We start from the raw sequence: 20,893 nt of genomic DNA, 5'->3' as shown, positions 1-20,893 counted from the left end.
CTCCTCACTTCTTTCTCTTTGGTTTTCTCTAAATTCTCCTTTCTACTGGCTATCCTCTCCCCACCAGCACATACTCATCCCCTGCAGCTTCCATTCTCCCTCAGCTGGTTAGGTTGGTCTCCATCATCTCTGCTCAGCCTTGATTGCATGGGCCAAACAATCTGAAATGAGATGCAGAGGATGTAGCTCACTCAGGTTGCTGCCACCATAATTCATTGGTCTTCCAAAGTCTTGGCCAGAGATGAAGCTAGAGCTAACATCAGCTAGGTAAATACACCATGCTATGCTGTAGTTTGCTAAGATAATAGTAATAATATTTTGCCAGATGCCACAATTAAGTTAAGTTCACACATTCCACTAAGCTCAAAGAAGCAAAATATATTATGAATAAGCATGATATATGGACCAAATCATATTATGTTAGCTAGCCTAAACATAGTTTAGACTAGGGGTGGGAAACTTTAAACAATCAAAGAGCCACAAAGGTCCTAACTGGAAGCCCCCCATTCAATTCTGGAGATAAACGGAAGTCTGGTTTCTCCACCACAGTCTCCTTCCAGCATGGCATCCTTTCCCCCCTACCTGTTCTAACCAAAAGACCTATCAATTGTGGATCTGACGGGCAACAGAGAGCCGCAGCAGAGGGATGAAAGAGCCACATGTGGCTCCAGAACCGCGGGTTGCCATCCCCTGGTTTAGACTGACTGGCACACTGCTATACCTACTTTGCCTCTTCTTGATTCCTTTTCAAATGCTCCTCATGCCACTCCAGGCTCCCCCTGACTGGACCAATTGCAATTGTCACATTGCTTAAAAGAGGAAGAGGTGAAGTTCTGCTGGCATATTAGGAGGCAGAATGGTGTGTCATTCCTTCCTTAATTATTGATGCCTCTAGTTCACAGTCATTGAATTGTAAGGACTTACAAGCTGAAGTTATGCAACTTAGAATCAAATGCAAACAAATAAAAGGGGTGATGGTTATTCTCAACATATTGTACTCTGGAGAACATGAAGTTCTTTTGCAGTGAGCCCAGACAAGTCAGGGCAGATATGACTGTAAGGACAAACAAGCCGTAAGGGCGCTATTAAAGATGGTGGCTTGAATGATAGTAAATGGCTTATTGCCTCTCTTGGGCAATTGGGACATGGTAGCAAATAATGGCTACATTCCAACAAGCTGAATATCCTGGGAGTTTGGGGATGTATTAACCTCTGTGATTAAGGATGCTACCATTATTGGCTTGTTTCCTCCTGAGAGAAGAGCTTTATGAGATAATTAGCTGTGACAATTTGGCTGAAACGAATCCATTAAATTATAGGAAGGACTAAGCAATTGCCTTCTGAGGAGGCATGGAGTAATCCAAAGTATTAGTTGCTGGACAAGAACAACAGTAACAAAAAATGAATTGCTGTTTAAATATTTGGGAAAGATTAACCATTTTTTGGCAGAGTTTAGGGTACCATAAGTTCAGAAAAGAATATGAAGATGTTCAACTAATCAGTTTCCAGAGGCCCTTCTCCATCTATGTTCATATGTTTCCAGTGATTAGATGGGTAACTAGAAGAGATATAACTGAACACTTTTAGCTGCCTACCTTGATTGATATTTTATAGTATTTTTGCTAGAGCTAACAAGCTATTTGTCTTTTGAAATTCTAGCAAAGCACAGATCCTTTACACATTTTTTTTAAAAAGATATTAATCCTCAGACATTGAATTCTGAGCACAGAACAATACTTAATGAGCATAAGCTAGAATGCTTATGTAGTCAATAATCTAGAATAATGCAACAGTGCCAAAATTATTCCTACATGTTTATTATGCTCTTGAATATTTCTAGTTTGCCTGAAAGTAGCTGCTAGAGAATAAATGTTTTTTTTTTTCAATCTTACCATTGCAGAGTTGCTGGGGTAGAGTGTGGTTTGGATGCTCTGTTATTCTCTTTCTCCTCATCTGTTGAGGAAAAAACACTATTAGGGGGCATTCTTTCAGCTGAGGTACTTGAAGGACATGAGAAAATTCCACTGTTGGGAATATTCTCTAATTCCCCAGAAACAAGCTTGAAATATGCAAAAAATACTTGAAGATTATGAGAATTGGAATGATGGTTTAAGTAATTGCCAGGCTGTACAATCTGATGGCTGTTCCCATGAATACCTTCTTTGGAACTTAAAGGAAATAAATGTTTCCATCTCATCCACCCTTTCACATCCTTTCACCGTGTTGGGTCATTAATCTACCTTCCCTGTTTAGAGACTCAAACTTGGAGAAAAGGTAAATCAGGACTTTCTACAAATAGTAAAATGCACCTCTTACAAGCTCCATGGATATGTTGCACTTTTCTTATTCTCTTTATTGCAGTTGTGACTATTTGAAAATATCATTAGAATATGAAGGTTTTATTATACAGTAGACCAGGCATTACAATAGACATTTCCTTCCACCTTCCTTCTCTTGCTGCCTCAAAACCAAATATTGAAGAATATGTCTAAACGGTTCTAAAGAATGAGCAGCCATTCCTACATTCAGTTTTCTGCTAGGGGTGTCATTATGGAGGACACATGCAGGATAGCATTGTTCTACTTATTTTTTAAGAGCTGTTGTAATGATGCTATTCTTAGGAACAAGGGGTATTTGTCAGGTTTTCTTTGCCCAGGAAGAAAACATAATTCTGACATTGTTTTGAGATTGTCTACTAGTGGACTAGCATATAAGGGCTGTGACTGACCTCGGGGGGTGGGAGCTGTCAGACTGGGGATGTGTGGCCAATTGAGTGGGAGTGGCCAGCTTGACACCACTCCCCAAACTGCTGGCATGTTTCCTCTTAGGTAAACCAGGCCGAAGCCATGCTGGCCTGATCTTTCCTCTTCACATTGGGTGGACTGGTCTGAAGCTACATTGGCCTCTCTTCACCTCTTCACATTGGGTGGACCAGGACAGCCCTGCGGACTGGATCCTAACCAGCCTTGAGTTTGACACCCCTGAATAAACAGTTGGACAATGAGGAATATAATCAAGCAGAGGTTGAATGACAGACCAATGGCCTGATTCTGTGGGTTCAACTCTTTTTTAGAAGATGAAGAGTGAGGTGAGCAACCCTACCTGGCAAAAACCATGTGGGACACATGGACTGGTCTGGGGAAGTATTAGTTCTCCTCCTGAGACTTACCAATTCAGAAGATTTATCTTGATGAACAATAAGTAGTCCTTCCTCAGGTCAGTTCTATGGTGAGAGACATGGCACTGAAGTAGAACAATGCTGTTACCTGGTACTGATTGATGTATTTGATCCCCTTCCCTCATGGGTGGTTTCTCTTTCCCATTCACAGACATTGAGGAGACAAGAGTAGTCTCATCTGCTTGAGGCTTTCACATTAATCTCTTTCAAAAGGGAACTATCTAGGTTCAAATTTTTACAGAGGCCGGTGTCTGCAACTTGGTTCCCCGAGCTAGGATTGCTGTGAATTCAGTGATATCACAAAGGCTAGGAGATTGACATCAGGTTAACCCAGTGGTGTCAAACCCACATGGTCATGGCGTTGGCACGTGACGTATCAGGTCTTTTTTCCCCTTCGCTAAACCTGGCATGGGCGTGGCCAGTGCGTGACACATCCGGTCCAAGGGCCAGGAATTTGACAGCCCTGGGTTAACAGATATGAGTTAAAGTGCACTGAACCACCTCATAGGTAGCTTTAATATCACCTAGGTTAGCTAGTAAACTTAGCCTATTGGCTATTTATGATCAGTGTAAAACAAGCAAACAAATCATGAGAAAATAATTAAATTACATACAGCTGAATCTGCCTAATCTCTTTACAAATTCATTTAAGCTATTGGCTATTATCATCTTCTGTGAAACATTACTCATTTAAAGAGGTAAGGCATTTATGTTACTATACTACTGCTACTACTATTATTATATTACAATGCCTACATTTTGAAGCCCAAATCACTGAAGCTTTTCTGTAAGCAAACTTGTTCTTCATTGTATAATTCTCCTTGAGAAATTCATGCTCATAATTATATTAGAGAAGTTAAAATAGGAACTTGTTATATGCAACTCCATATTTTACAATGCTAATCAGTCTGGTTAAGGTTTTTTTTACATTTTTATCCTGCCCACTAAATATTTCATACTTAATGTAGTAGCAAAATAACTAAGAAAATAAATTATACACTGAAATAATTGTTGTTACAATCTTCTACTATAATTCAATAGTGGTGTTTTTTTCAGAACAGAGAAAATGTTCATTAATATCTTAAGATGAAATACTGAGCATAATTACCGTATTTTTCAGAGTATAAGACACACCAGAATATAAGATGCACCAAGGTTTTGAAGAATCAATTTTTTTTTAAAAAGTAGGCAGGTAGATAGAGGGATAGAGATGGAGAGAAAGAGAGAGAAATATAGTAGGTAGGTAGGGAGAGAGAGTGAGTAGTTAGGTAGGTAGATAGATAAAGGATTATCTAGAGAGAGAGAGAGAGAAATAGAGAGTGTGTGTAAGTACGTAGGTAGAGGGATAGAGAGAGAGAAATAGAGAGAGAGAAATACAGTAGATAGGTAGGGGGAAGGGAGTAGTTAGTTAGTTAGTTAGTTAGTTAGGTAGGTAGGTAGGTAGGTAGATAAAAGGATAGAGAGAAAGAAATATATAGAGAGAAATACAGTAGGTAGGTAGGGAGAGAGAGTGTGTGTAGGTAGGTAGGTAGAGGGAAAGAAAGAGAGAGAGAAATACAGTAAGGTAGGGAGAGAGAGAGTAGTTAGGTAGGTAGGTAGAGAGAGAGAAAAATACATATAGAGAGAAATACAGTAGGTAGGTAGGGAAAGAGAGTGTGTGTAGGTAGGTAGGTAGGTAGGTAGGTAGGTAGGTAGGTAGAGGGAAAGAAAGAGAGAAAGAAATACAGTAAGGTAGGGAGAGAGAGAGTAGTTAGGTAGGTAGGTAGAGAGAGAGAGAAATATATATAGAGAGAAATACAGTAGGTAGGTAGGGAGAGAGAGAGAGTGTGTGTGTAGGTAGGTAGAGGAATAGAGAGAAGAAATAGAGAGAGAGAGAGAGAGAAATACAATAGATAGGTAGGTGTTTCTGCTGGCACAGCACTTGTTCAATGTAATTCTCATCAATCAGTTAAAGAGCTTTCCAAAAGGAAAAAGAAAAGTTTTTGCACTCTGCAAACCTCCCAAAAATGACCCGTTTTTCACGAAAAGGGGCCCATTTTTTTTTCCCAAAAAAGGCACGAATAGCCTTGGGAGGGCTTGCAGAATGCTCCTCGGGGGTGGGGGGCAAGAAAGAGCAAAAAAAAAAAAGCCAGGTTTTTTTGCGAAAATGGGCCCGTTTTTTGTCCAAAAAAATGCATGTATAGCCTTATGGAGGCTTATAGAGTGCTGCTGGGGGCTGGGGGGCATAAAATAACCTGTTTTGCTCATTTCTGCCCTCCCCAGCCCCCAGGATGTCTCTGAAAGCATCCATAAGAGTATGTACAGCCATTTTGTGAAGGGGGCAGGGCTTCAAGAGGCAAAAAAATGCTGTATTCGGTGAATAAGACGTACCCAGATTTTCAGCCTCTTTTTGGAGAAAAAAAGGTGCATTTTATACTCCGAAAAATACAGTATGTAGGTTGATGGGCATCCTTAAATGGAATCCCAGATGCCCCCCAGCTGCATAGAATCTTCAGCAGAACTTCCCAGATGACGGGTGTCAAACTTGTTGCGTCACATTGCTGTCATGTGATATATGACAACGTTTTGTTGTGGCCCATTGACAGCCAGTGGACCCAGACAATGAGGAGGTTGGGGAGGGACATGGGCCAGTCCTAGGGACTGAGGAAAGCTCACATGAGGGCTCTGTGTCAGAGGCAGAGAGAGCTAGACAGCAATGAGTCAGAGGAACATCTGGAGCGTGTTCCCAGTATGCGCATGGGCAGAGCTGCCAGAAGACAAGAACAACTAAGAAAGCAGGTTGACTTGGGAGTAAAGCCATACCTTGGAGGTGATTGGCCCCTCCTATAGGAAACAAAAAAGGAGAGAATGGGGAATGGGCTTTTGCAGGAAACAATTTGTTCCTTTGGTTGTTTCAAGAGTGGAAAGTTCTTTTTGTGACTATAAGAGACTCTGTGCCAAGTGTGGCCTTGCCCTGCATTTGGAAACTAGTTATCTGGCAGCTCTCCAAGTGAGATAAGGTTCGTGTTGATAAATATTCCTCTGAAAGACTGTTTACCAAGCCTTGCTGATTGTGAATGAAATGAATTCACAGTTGTGTAAATAAAAGAGGTTTTGCCGGGACCAGGACTCTGCTTCATGTTTTTTTTTTTAATTATTTTTTTTTCATTACACAAACAACAATGGGAAAGGGAGGAGATGGAAAAAAAAAAGAAAAAAAAGGGGGGGGAGAGGAAACCCATCTTCACATACAATATGTCGTTTGATCACAGGTGCATCCCTACTAAACATCTGCTTCATGTTTTTTAAGGAAGCCTAGGTCAGAACATGTTTTTCCTTTCACGGAGCTGGAGTAGGTGTGGCCTGTGTGGGATGCATCTGGCCTGCGAGCTGTCAGTTTTACACCCCTGAAAAAAGCTGCTTTGAGGAGTCAGGTGTGGGTTGACTACACTACAGTCCCAAGTCAAGGATGCCAAAACTCAGATGCCAGAATGCATGACACAAAGGGTTATTGCTCTCTGAATTCATTCTACAGCCATTTGGACTAACTGTCAGAAAGAAGGAAAGGATTCTGTAAAGGATTTCCCCTCCCCAAAAAGAGATTGTTATCTGAACCTGCAATGGAATCTAAGCATCTGTCCAGCCCTACTTCTAGACTTTTGATGAGTAGGCTCTATTCCATCCCAGTAATAAAGAGTAACAGGATAGGACACCCTGTACAAGTAAATAAGGAAAGGGAGAAGGGCATGCTTATCTCCCATGATTGTCCCTCTCCCATTGCTGTATTTGAACACTCTTTCTTTAACCATATTGCTCTAATATCCTCCTTCCCATTACAATGATACCCCCCGAGGCAATTAACAATATAAACCAAGTATTCCCCTTTGGTCTTGAAGCATTATGCTTCTTAAGGAAATGTCCACCTTTGCCATAATTATGCCCACTTCATGTGCAAAGTAGATCGATATGCTTTGCACTGCAGTCTCCGAAACAAAGCTGTTAACAGAGTCACAACTGTTGTCCTTGTTCTCCACACAAAAAGGAAATAATGGTCTACCACTGGTATTCTGGTAGAGCTCTAAAATGTCACCCTGCCTCTTTCATCACACTACCTCTCAAGCTTCTAACTTACCTACACTGGCTAGGTTGCTTGAGACCACTCCTATCAGGGTATTCCATATGGAAGGAGAAACACACACACACACACACACCAGGGAATTAAGCAGCCAGCTTTTATGGTGGTCATTAGCAGTGTTTCAAGAAAACAATGAAATTATTTAAAATCTGAACTGGAACCAACATTGGAATGGTTGTGGAAGGTGGTGAGTTGAGAATGAGCTGTTGAGTTGTCTATGATTAGAACATTCAGTAAGAAATTCTCTTTATAGCATTCCTTCTCAGGAAGATAAACAATTCTCTTGGCAATTAATTTCCTTTTGACTGATAATGAAGAACCTTCAGTCAAGCATCCCAATGGGTATTGTTTTGGTCCCAGAAGGGAGATTCAGGCTTCATCTACAAAGCTAGTATCTTAATGGCTTATCTTTAGGTCCCTCTGCTCATATATACTCAGCTGTCCAATATATCTATATATATAAAAACAGCTGTGTGTTTGTATGTCCTAACATAACTCTGGAACGCCTTGAGCAATTTCAACCAAACTTGGTACACAGATGACTTACTCTGTGGAAACAAATACTGTGGGGGCAAGAAAACTGCTCTGGGTGTGTGTTCTGTTAAGATACAGCCTGTTATGCCTTAAAATGGATTCTACTGTACAGCGCAGTGGAGTTGCCATGGTAACAGCTTCACAGTACTCCACAAGGGGGAATTCCTCTGGTAAGGGGGAAAATCCAACATTAGAAATTACGTTTGGTCTGGACATTTCCCCCCTATAAATAAATACCCAGACAACGCCAGGTTATCGGCTAGTTATAAATATAAAATGCTGTTTTTTCTGGCTGATGCAGTTGTAATCTAACTCTAACCTTTTCTCTGCTTGGAGATGTGGATGGGTGCTCCCTGACTTTCCTAGATCTACACAGACGTAAAGTTCAAGTCTTTTTTAACAAATGGGAATCTATATATTTCTATAGAAAATAAAACATACTTACTTTCATCATTAGAAACATTTGCCAGAGATGTGTGGCTGGAATAACGTTTGTTTTCACTTTCACTGAGACATCTTTCAATCCAACTCTCTGCAAAACATTTTTTTAAAACAAGTAATTAATCTGTATTAGACAATTTTTCAACATATCTGTGTAAAAGATTCAGAGAAGAAACCAGATTCATATTACACCCTACTTAAGCAAAAAAAAAAAAATGTTCTCAGCCACAGCTTCTTTGGCACAGATTGAAAATAAAACCAACATGTGACTTTCATGTAAAGATGTCAGATTAAACTATATCAAATATTTTTCCATTCTGGGGAAAAAAACAGAATATATGTGCCTTACACTAAAAGGTACTATGAGCCAAGGCTTTCTAAGATCAATGTGGACTGCCTCTGTATCATTTTTATTTCATTTTCCAAAGGATAATAGCATAGTCATTACAAAGCATTTGGCTTTGTAAGACTGAGTCCTGCTCCCCGAGACAAAATTCATGTGTTCAACCGAGGCAAAAAAAGAGAGCATAAGTTGTTTTCTTATACCTTTTACAGTAAAAAAGAAACATACATAACAATATGTTATTCTTTATTAATACTCACTACCAGCTGTCTAAGGCAGTTGTCCAAATGTTAAGACTAGCTATACGGTTTGGCATTTGCATCTAGATTCCATGGTTACTTGGTAAAATAGTTGTATTCCTGTCTATGTAAATGGTTCATTACTAGCTATAATTTGACAGAACGGAGCACACTGTAAACAGCATTTAATTCAAAACATAAGGCACAACATTTTTCAAGTGTTGCTTTGGTCACGTGATAACATCTCTTGTATCAGGGGTTACCAACCTTTCGGACCTCAGGGACCACTAAATTCATTGTTTTAAATCCCGCAGATCACTAATATCTGCCTAATGACCAGCTGGGTGGGCGTGGCTAGGTGGTCATGTGACTGGGTAGATGTGGCCAATTTGACGTCACTCATGTCAAGGGAAGCCTCGCCAGCCAGTACTCGCCCCTCCCCTCCAAGCCACTCCTCGCCTGCCCGCCCGGGCTTCTTAGGGCCCCAACAGGAAGCAGTTGTGGGAGCTAACCAGCCATAGCAAGAAAGAGCTGGCTCAGTTCAAATTGGATCTGACCAAAAAGGAGGCTCAGCAGAAGCACCTCACTAAGGACTACGAGCATTGGTTTGCAAAGCAGAACGAAGACCTGCCAGAGTGCAAGGCCAGGTACCAGCGCCTAGAGGCTCAGTGGGCTGAGATGGTCAGCCAATTGCAGATCATGATACAGTCCCCGCTGGAACAGAGCCCTCCAGCTCTTTGCCACCAGCAGCACTTCTCTCCAGCCTTCGGCCAAACCTCTGCACCAAGCGGCTGAAGCAGACCCCAAATTGGAATTTCTGCCCTCCTCTGACCCACACAAAAAGACCCCAAAGGGGGAGACTCTTGCAGCAACACAAACATTCATTGCACGTATCCAGCCCAGGGGCTGTAGTTTGAGGACCTTTGATTTATAGAAAATGTAAATAATGTTTATGCGGACCACCAAAATTATCTCACAGACCACCAGTGATCCACAGACCACCAGTTGGTCACCTGCCATCTTTTCAAATATGTCAGATTTTTATCCTGACTTATCTAGGAGCATTAGACAGAATGCACAATGCTTCTTCCTCTCTTTTTCTTCCATTCATCTGTATGAGGTAGGATTATTTTATTGTTTTAAAAAGTAGATACTATTTATAGGAAGAAAGCTGCTTTTGCCTCACTACCACAAAAGACTCCAGAAAAATCCTTCAGAAGTCTGTGGATGGAGATTCTTGTGTATTCTGGGACTCTAGGCATATCCTTCTGTATCTTCCACTCAGGGAAGAAGTAGCAATGACAGAGCTTTTCTCTCTCCTGCCTATTGTGCTACATGAGGTAAGATGTCATATTTAATATCAATTCTATAGAGCTTCGCGTTAAAATCTCAAAATTGCTCCTTCCTTCCTTCCTTCCTTCCTTCCTTCCTTCTTTCCTTTTGGAAATCTGAACTTGTACATTTGTATATGTTACAAAAAAATACTTTGTTTGAGAATGGTTTGAACATGCAAATATAACAGGGCACCTTGTTTTACAGGAAAATAATTTCAACCAGTTGGTACTATTCATCCCCCCTCTTTTTTAAACCCTAGCCCTGCCCATTTTTTTCTTTTCCCTGTGGATTCTGTTAGTATAGGTAGAAACATGGAAACCCCTCTCCCCCTAACTACACAGAGCGACTTGAAAAGTATCTAGGATTAATTTCAAATCGATTTGAAAGTTTTGAATGATAAATTGGGGAAACTGGACTTTCTGTAGGATTTGTGGGTGTGGGTTCATACTTTGGGGAAGAGAGATTACCTTCAATTGAGAATTATATTCCTTTAGGGGAAAAAGGTAAATTCTTGATTCTATGTTGCTATTTACCAAGTATGTTAGCCAATATGCTAGCCATAACTAGTTTTACAGTGAGCTGTCCAGGGTCCTGAGTAACTATGACTTTACCTTGTAGAGTTCCTGAACAGTTTGCCCCTATGTATGGAATGGGATCTAGCAAATCTATGCATCCTTATTAACTCACTAACATAACTGAGATCAATTCCCAGATAAATATGTGAAAGACCACGGTACCATTGATTCATTTAACACTTGCAATGTATTAATTAGCCTGGATAAATAATGTAACCTCTGTCCATCTTTGTTATCACAACCAACCGTACTATTTCAATACGATGCCTATTTATTTATTTACTTGGTTTATACACCAGCCCAACCTATGTAGTATAATCCTGGGTAGCACTGAACAACAATAAAGCTATTAAAAGTTTTTTTTAAAGCAACAGATCCCAACATATCCAAAATAAACTTTAGAACTTTATTCTGTGAATGAATTGCTTTGCATATTACCTTCAAAAGTATATAAATGTGTACTTACTTAATTTTTAAAATCCAAATTATGTTCACTGAATCATAGCAAGTTATTTCTCACAATCCAACTAATCAAAATATTGAGATGTAATGTATGCAAAAAAGATTGCTACTAACTAAAATAGAGCCACTTTGGAAGGCAAAGCTTTATATGAAAATGATCAAGGATTATCAGCTTCTATGTCTTTCCTTTGCCACACTGCCGAGTAATGCTATCCATTTGCCTTTATCATCCCTACATTTTTGCTATTTCTCACAGAAATGTCTGTCGTGATGGTCAAACAGGGAATGATGAAAGCAGCATTGTGCCATCAATATTCAAGCTCTGATCCTTTTGTACATGTATCAACGTGGTGCACACATGAATGAAAAGTACGGTGCTTGCATCATGACAACGGTATCGTTTTTCTTATTTTGATGAATATATCAGAGCCTGCAGGATATTGTGACTTTTAGTCAGTTAAAAGACCGAAATTAAATGCTGAACCTATTGTTGTTTGTTATGCTCTTTGAGGTGTGAAATATTCATAGCAGAAATGAACAAAGGTGCTTCTAATCCTAGCATGGCCATCCTTGCTGCACTTTGTGGCTTCTTTTATGTTTCTGTGCCTTTTCTTGGGTTTCCATGGGAGCCACATTGTATAAGGAAAAGATGCATTTTAGCTAAGAGATGAGTTGTTAAGAAGGTGACAACCGGACTGCGGCACGTGGTTGCAACTTGTCACCTCCTCTATCAGACCACCTCAACTCAAATACATGTTTTCCTCAGCTACTGTGAGAATTCAGGAAATACAAAATTTCTTCCTAGAAATTTGCTGACATATATAGCAGTCAGCCTTGCAAGATCCAGACAAGAAACACTTCCAGGAGTACTAGCCTTAACTTTATGATAAGGTTATATTATCAGAATCTTGCAAATCTGAAAGTACTTCTCTCCTCCTTATCCCAAGAAACTGGGGAGGGTCCCTTCAGTAAGGGATGTGTTTGCCACATCCCCATTTGCCACATCCCCAGCCAAGGTGGCGCAGTGGTTAAATGCAGCACTGCAGGCTACTGCTAGATCAGCAGGTCAGCGGTTCAGCAGTTCAAATCTCACCGGCTCAGGGTTGACTCAGCCTTCCATCCTTCCGAGGTGGGTAAAATGAGGACCCAGATTGTTGGGGGCAATATGCTGACTCTCTGTAAACCGCTTAGAGAGGCCTGAAAGGCCTATGAAGCGGTATATAAGTCTACTGCTATTGCTATTGCTATTTCTTCTGGGGTCACAGCTGCCTCGTTTATGACCTTTTCCTAGTCTGAAACTCTTCCTTCTATCTCCCAACCTCATTCTCACATACCACTTCATCTAAACCAATTACCACTTCATCTACACCAGCTACCACTTCATCTACACCAACTACGGCCATTTCTATTTAGTACTGTTTAGTACTGTTCAACAACAATAAAAAGAAATAAAAGCAATCTTCAATTAGTAAATGAACAAAAAACACCAAACCTGAATAAAGAGGGGGAAAAAAAGAATGCAAAGTTTGTTTTGTGGTTAACGTATGTATTTAATGACGTTATTTAATTTAGATCTCATCCAACTCCCCAAAGATTTAGATAGTAGTTATTAAGCAAAACATAATAAAGTAGTTAGTTTAAATAATGTAATGAAATAAGGACAGTATTATGTGATAGACACCACTAGCCCCAAGGTTCAGTGAAACAACATATTGATTGCTCTTCTCAATTCTGAAATAATTACTTGACAGTGAGATGGGCAGCATATAAATTTAATAAACAAACAAACTGAGGGGGCATCTAAACCTTGGGTGACAGACTATTACAGAATGAAATATCATTTCAAATCTCCATCCTCTCTAACATTTTAGAGAAAGAGATCTGAAGAATTGCTTCATGGTTAGAACACACAGAGCAGGCGAGCCCTGTTTGGAGAAGACATCCCCACAAATAACATGGATTCAAGCCACATACATCAAAACCAACACTTTAAATTGTACTTGAAAACATATGGGCAAGACACACGGCATCTGCAAAAAAGGTGTGTATATATATGTATGTATGTATGTATGTATGTATGTATGTATGTATGTATGTATGTATGTATGTATATATAAAGATTTTTACAACCCCTGGTAAGCCCCAATTATGGGAGGAAGCTAACTGCTTCCAACATCTGTCAATCGGCTCGTCACAAGAGTCCATCACGACAGAAACCCAATATTTTTACTGTTGCCTTTGTTATATTTGTGTTTTATTTGTGCTGATAAATAAATAAAGGGAGACTAGTATAGATCTATTTCAAGCTATTTAGCTCTCATCAGCTAGCCATACCCTTACTGGGATTTGAACCTGGGCTATTTGAATAACCAGGGGTTGTAAAAATCTAATAGATACCTTTCACCCTGGCTTCGCTGATAACAGATAAGAGCCTGTGGCCTAATGGCTAAGAAGTCTGCCTAGTATGTAATATAGCCCAGGTTCAAATCCCAGTAAGGGTATGGCTAGCTGATGAGAGCTAAATAGCTTGAAATAGATCTATACTAGTCTCCCTTTATTTATTTATCAGCACAAATAACACACACACACACACACACACACACACATATATATATACACACACACACATATAATTTTATTAAAAACAGCAGGGAAAAGAAATAATAACCAGACCTTGTTGGCAATGGCTAAGCAGAGGAAAATTGAAGAAAGAGACAGAGAGTCTAATTTTGGCTGCACAATACCAAGCCTTAGAACAAATGCATTCAAAACCAAAGTTGAGAAGTGGCAATAGATAGCCTCTGAAAAAAGCTGAAGAAACAGTCACCTGCTTAGCTGCTGCAAGAAGATTACACAGACTGTCTACAAACAACGGCACAGCAAAATAACAACAGTGGTGCATTGGAAAATCTGCAAGAAATACATTTCCCTGCAAGCAAAAACTGTTGGGCACATAAAATAAAGAAGCTAAAGTGCTCTGGCATTTTAGAATTCAAACCGACTGACACCTATCACATAACACCCCAGACTTAATAATTGTCGATAAGAAAGACAAAAAAAAACTCTGGATAGTGGAAGTGGCAGTACCTGGAGACAGCAGACTAGAAGAGAAAGAACTGGAGAAGATAACAGACTAAAAAAGCCTGCAAATACAAATAGTGGCAAATGATAGAAAGGTAGTACCAATAGTAGTAAGTGCCTTAGGTACAGTCCCAAAACAGCTGAAACATGAATGCCATCAGCACTGACGAAATTATCATCAGTCAATTGCAAAGGGCAGCTTTATTTGGAACAGCTTACATCCTGCAACAATATCTATAGAGTCTACAATATCAGCAATAGCCAAAGAATCTCAGATCTTTCTGCAAGACATTGTTCTGGTTGCCCTACATGCCCTGACAATCTGGAATCTAAATCAGAACAAAAATGAGTCAATTTTGTTTGTTTTTTTAAAAAAATTTTTGCAAATATATCACAGAAGCTAAAGAAAGATTACCCTGCTTATCCATCCTCAATAGGGAAAACTATTTAAACAGTTTCATTGATTTTATCTTTACCAGATAACTCACTCCAGGTCAGAGGTGGTATTCAGCGGCTTCTGACCAGTTCTGGAGAACCAGCAGCAGAAATTTTGAGTAGTTCAGAGTACCGGTAAATACCACTTCTGGTTGGCCCTGCCCCCATCTATTCTCTGCCTCCCGAGTCCCAGTTGATTGGGAAGGAATGGGAATTTTGCAGTATTCTTCCCCTGCCATGCCCACCAAAACATGCCACGCCCACCAAGCCACACCCACAGAACTGGTAGTAAAAAAATTTGAATCCCACCACTGTTCCAAGTCTTTATCCTGGGAACATGAAAATTGAAATATCCTAGTAATGTGTCTGTGATGTGAGGTTATGTAATTGCTACTGCTATTGGTTTGTTTCTAAGTCTAATAACAAATCCTGATGACAACTATTGCATGAATAGTAGAAAATAATGGTGAGACCAAGTGGCTAGTTGGCAAGTCTTCATGGGAAGGATGTGGAGGAAGATAAATCAATTCATATTTTAATACATGCTTCTCTGATTTGAAATATGTGAACCAAAATATATTTTCATTGAATGCTTCTTAATTTTGCAATCAAAAGTTTGTGTATATATTAGAGAAGGACACACAAAAATCTATATATGGATAATCCCCAATTTACGACAATTGAGCCCAAAATTTATGTTGCTAAGTGAGACATTTGATCAGCGAGTTTTGCCCCATTTTATTACTTTTTTGCCACCATTGTTAAATGGTGAATCACTGCAGTTGTTAAGTTAGTAACATGCTTGTTAAGTGAATCTGGCTTCCCCATTGAATTTGCTTGTCAGAAGGTCGCAAAAGCTGATCACCTGACTGCAAGACATGCAACCATCATAAATATGAACCAGTTACCAAGCATCTGAATTTTGATCAAATAATCATGGGGATGCTGCAATGGTCATAAGTCTGAAAAATGGTCATAAGTAACTTTTTCCCACTGCTGTTGTAACTTTGAACGGTCGCTAAATGAACTGTTGTAAGTCGAGGACTACCTGTATTATTGAAAGAAATGCATAGAAACACACTTTAGAGAGAAACTTGCTTAAAAAGGTAAATGTTCCCCTCACACATATGTGCTAGTCGTTCTCGACTCTAGAGGGCAGTGCTCATCTCTGTTTCTAAGCCAAAGAGCCAAGACTGTCTGAACACATATCCGTTATTATGTGGCTAGCATGACTAAATGCTGAAGGTGTACGGAACACTATTACCTTCCCACCAAAGGTAGTTCCTATTTTGTTACTTGCATTTTTACATGCTTTCGAACTGCTAGGTTGGCAGAAGCTGGGACAAGTAACGGGAGCTCACTCCATTACGCGGCGCTAGGGATTTGAACTGCCGAACTGCTAACCTTTCTGATCAACAAGCTCAGTGTCTTAGCCACTGAGACACTGCGTTCCCTATGAAACTTGCTTACCAAATGCCTATATGAGATAAAGTGCATACAGGATGGGTACATCAGAAGAAGTATACATGAAATAATGTTTGCAGATGGTAAGAAGCTTTGAAAATCAATTGCAAGCCTAAAAACAATGACAGAACACTATAGGAATTAAAAAATATAGGAATAATAAGTGAAACTTTTGTTCTTCCCTTTTGTGGCACAGTAAATGAGCTGTCCCTTTTTCTTCTTTGTAGAGATGACCCACCATCCAATCTGCCTCCATGCAACAAGTAGAGAAGATTCAACCCAACTGAAGGCAATTTAGCCCAGCTTGTAGTCAACATATCAACAAACCTATTCCTGTGACTGTTTCTAGGCACAGAGGTTGTGCCGGACAGCAAATTATGCCACAAAAGGACAACAAATGATTAGTTAATTTGTTAATTTTTTACCACCAGGGAGGGAAAAGCTACTTTATATGAACTTCTATCTCAAGTACTTGGGTTGACTGGGATATCACTGTATTTTCCTGCATTTGTGACTCAAGGAAGAAAGGGAGAATTGCATTACTGTTGGGGTTGTACAGCTATACAATGGCTTATCATGCAAAGCATCTTGTCACATGCAGTGGTGGGTTGCACATTTCGTTATCACCAGTTTGCAGGGCACGCGGGTGCCTTCTGCACATACGCCCGTCCTTCCATGCATGCACTTTGCTCACATGTGTGGCTTGAGCACATGCGCCCAGTCTCAAAAACGTGCCTAAATAGAACAGCATAGAGCCAGGGCAGGTGGATAGGCCCACCCACGACTTCCACTACCGGTTCAGGCGAACCGGTCCGAACCAGATGAATACCACTTCTGGTCACATGGATCAGTTCCAACTTTTCTAGAAAGCCTCCAGTTTCTCCAACTTTTATATATATAAAATATATTAAGAATTAAAGTCCAAATCACTCGTCTTTTGTTCAAATTCTCCATTCCCCTCCAACATTCAGTCTCCTTTGGAAAGATCCTGCACACTAACATTTCTTTCACTATGGGGCTCAGTTTTTCTCCGAGGGAAGTGCAAGACAGCCTAGAAAACATAAAAAGGAAAGAAGAGAATCTTCTTACGCTTTTCCTTTAGACTTAACAAAACAAGCATCTAGTCTTGAATAATCCTTGCCACTGAATACAAGTTGCTCAATAGATGGTTTGTGTACTGAGCTCAGGGTGGAAATGATCCAACAAAGAGAGAGCGCGAGAGGTGACCAGACTGTGCCACTCATCTGATTAAAATTCAGCTCCCTAAATTGCCACCCAGCACCAAAAGAATTTTGCTGCTTTTATACCCTACCATTTTTATTTTAAAATTTAGAGTATGAGAGGCCTATGCATTATTTTGGCTGCATGGAAGATAAGATATTCCAAGACAGCGTTTGAAGAGCCTGGACAAACAACGGTCAGCCAAAACTTTGCCACAAATGGAACTTTCTCTTTTGTTATTGCTCACCAAATGCTTATATGAGAAACTCCCACTTCTCTTTTGTAACTGAGAACCATTTATTGTTGTTGGGTTTTTAGAGCTATTTTGAAAGGACAGTTCTGCCCATCCACATATAGGCATCTTGATGAAAATAATGAAATATAGTAATCTGATCAAATGCATGGATCTATTTAGTTTAGTTTACTTTACTTTACTTTATTGTCATTGCACATCAAACAATGAAAATAAATGCCCTCTTCACTGTACATTATAACTATAAAAATAAAAACACAAATACACATCCTTCACGTGCTATATAATTGAAACTGAAAATCCGATATTGTATTAATATTGCACTGTACCATAGCACTTAATATAGTTACTGCCCTGGGACAGAAGATGTTTTTCAGTCTATTTGTCCTTGTTTTTATTATCCTGTACCGTCTGCCAGATGGTAATAATAAAAAAAAGGGAGCACAGGATGATATGGATCTTTAAGAATGTTTTGAACGTATTGCTTTTGTTGAAAAACCATAGTAATTACTCATGTTTAGATGTAGATCGCTAATAAAGCTTAATAAAACTAGTAGCTGTTTCAATGGGTGTGGAGAATTGTCGTAAGAACAATTTTCAAACAAAACACACTAACCACCCTCCCTTTGATTTTTTAAAAAATGGTTTGAACCAGGTATAACACTGAATCAAGTGCAGCAAACAGATGAAAATTACTTCTGAACGGGTAGAGAATTGAGCTCCCAGAATCTCTTCTAGGGGAGGCCTCTCTTCCTTGTGATGGTTGCACCAAGTACAGCCAGAGTACAATTTGTTGTTTCTCTTATCCAGCAACTGTTGGATGCTGTTCGGGGATTTATTATTTTTACAGATGAAAATAAATTGCTGCTAGGAAACAACGAAGAGGAAATAACTGGATTTCTTTTGTTTTTTGTCCCTCTATTTGGCTAGTTAAAAGAAATATTGCACAGCATATAGGAAGAACGGGGTGAAAAATAGGGACACTTCCATATTTTGGGAGGATTCAAATGTTTTGGGAGGATTCAAATGTTTTGGTTCTGTGGGCATGGCTTGGTGGGCCTAGCAGGGGAAGGATACTGTAAAATCTCCATTCCCTCCCCACTCCAAGGGAAGGTTACTGCAAAATCCCCATTTCCTCCCAATCAGCTGGGACTTGAAAGGCAGAGAATAGATGGGGGTGGGGCCAGTCAGAGGTGGTATTTACTGGTTCACAACTACTCAAAATTTCCACTACTGGTTCTCCAGTGGTCAGAACCTGCTGAATACCACCTCTGGGACATTTGCCCAGCACTGTAAAGCTGCAGAAGATAAGAAAGACACAGTTTGTGACTATATATAAAAGAGCCATAAATTGTATTGTTCCAAGTGCAGACATTGGCGATAGAGTGAAATGTAAGTTTTGGAATCATAGCTTGACTTTGAACTACTGGTTATGAGTTATAGTACTCTAATAGATTTGATGGATCTATTATATATAATTTTATCTATTTTAGATTGTGTTATTATCAAGGTGTGCTTGCAATTTTGGTTTTACTTTTTATTGGGGTTGACCACTTTCTTCCTTTTCAGATGAAGAGGCGTATAAAGTTAAATAACTACAATTCCATTTATAATCCTAAAAAGAAATTTTGTCCCAAAAGGAACATCACAAAATTCCAAATCTAACTTTCTGTCCTGCAAAATACAGGCTCAAGATTGGGAAGAAGAGGTGGGCATTTATTTTAGGAAAGCCGAACTGGGGATGAGTCTTTGTGGATGCCCTTGCTTAGTGTCCTAATTTAAACAGTTTATTGGTTAAACAGAAGGGGGGGACCTTTTGGAGAGAGGTGTGATTACATCCTCTTAATTTTTTCATTTTGTCTTCAGCAAAATAGTACTTTCAGAAAAACAAGATAACAGCATTTCACATTTATTTGTTTATTTATTTATTTCCCACCTTTTTACAAGTTACTCCAGACAGCCAACATATCCAACTCACCTGCCTCCTCCTATTTTCCCTACCACAACAAGTTAGGTTTGGTTTGAGAGAGAGTGACTGGTTCAAAATCACCCAGTTGACTTTCTTGGCTAAGGTGGGACTTGAATTCACAGTCTCCTGATTTCTAGCCTGGTGCCTATGTAATGTAGATTACCTATGATCAGTGGTGGGTTCCAGATCCTGTTGCAACCGATACAGTTGCAACGGTGCCCGGCATCCTCCACATGAACGTGTGCGGCGCGTGTGCACACACACACGCAGCGTGCGCATGCATCTTACAATCCAGCGACACCTCCGCAAGCCTCTGTGATGCTCCAGCTGCTCGGCGGAGCATCACGCAGGCGCTGTACATGACATGCACGTGCGTGGAAGCGCTGAAGGGTTTAAAGACAGGTAAAGACTGCGGGCGGGTGGTTGGGCCCTCCGGAGCACCATACCGGAACGATACCCGGTGCTCCGGGCAGGCTCCTGTATGCCCGTACCGGGGCGTACTGCCTGCAACCCACCATTGACTATGATGTAATATAGATTCATGAAATATATCTTGAAAATGCATCTTGCAACAAAATACTATCATTTTTCCACCTCCCTTTTAAAAATTATTTGTACAATGTACAAAACTTTAGCTGTTGTGCTGGCAGTGCATTCTGGGAATACCTAACATCATCCATTATATTGTCCAAGTTGGAAGAGAAGTAAGCAGAAAATTCTGATATAACCATCAGATCCTCACTACAGCAATTTTTGTCCAACAAAATATAATGCTCTTGCATACCCACAGACCCTCCCAAATATTGAAAAACCCATTGCAATCCTCAATTTCTGCCATTATCCCAGTTATACTGCCTTTGCCCTTATCCTTCAGTTCAGCCACAAAACATCCATTATACCAGCTTTCAGCCCAATAGACAGTTTACTCAGCTGTTCTAAATTTTAGGGTCAAATGCAATGCTGTAGTCTATTTCAGTTACAATTAGATATAGGCAAATGGAAAGAGAAGCGGAAATGGTCAGACAATGAACAAAACTTTGTTGTTCATATGAATATGAGGCGTTTTTCTGTTAAAATAAATGCAGTATATTGCATTAAGCACTGGTCTTGTTCATGCATTCATTCGGTAATAGCCCATAAGTGATTCTTTTAAAGAAGTATTGCAATAGTTTTGTGACCGGGTTTGGCTTCATGGAAGAGAATTATGAACAAAAAGTTCATGCCCTTGATCTCTGGATCTCCTAAATGT

The 20,893-nt window shown here is 39.9% G+C and overlaps 1 protein-coding gene across 5 annotated transcripts in view; it reads right to left on the bottom strand.

Annotated features, from left to right (window-relative positions):
- Positions 1–20,893, bottom strand: part of RFX4 (regulatory factor X4) — an 83,452-nt gene that overhangs the window by 45,728 nt on the left and 16,831 nt on the right. For 4 of the 5 annotated variants that reach the window (XM_087723093.1, XM_087723095.1, XM_087723096.1 and 1 more), the window contains exons 2-3: positions 8,272–8,358; positions 1,893–1,953 (exon numbers count right to left, since the gene is read on the bottom strand). In XM_087723093.1, coding sequence (XP_087579219.1) covers positions 1,893–1,953; positions 8,272–8,358 — 148 coding nt within the window. Of the gene's footprint in view, positions 1–74; positions 162–1,892; positions 1,954–8,271; positions 8,359–20,893 lie in introns of all 5 variants that reach the window. The other variant, XM_087723098.1, reaches the window with a different exon arrangement.

Source organism: Thamnophis sirtalis, unplaced genomic scaffold (assembly GCF_051295495.1).
Source record: "Thamnophis sirtalis isolate CommonGarterSnake01/CBP01778 unplaced genomic scaffold, rThaSir2_p1.2 scaffold_9, whole genome shotgun sequence".
In the NCBI taxonomy this organism is placed as follows: domain Eukaryota; kingdom Metazoa; phylum Chordata; class Lepidosauria; order Squamata; family Natricidae; genus Thamnophis; species Thamnophis sirtalis.
This window is presented reverse-complemented; position numbering and strand designations above follow the sequence as displayed.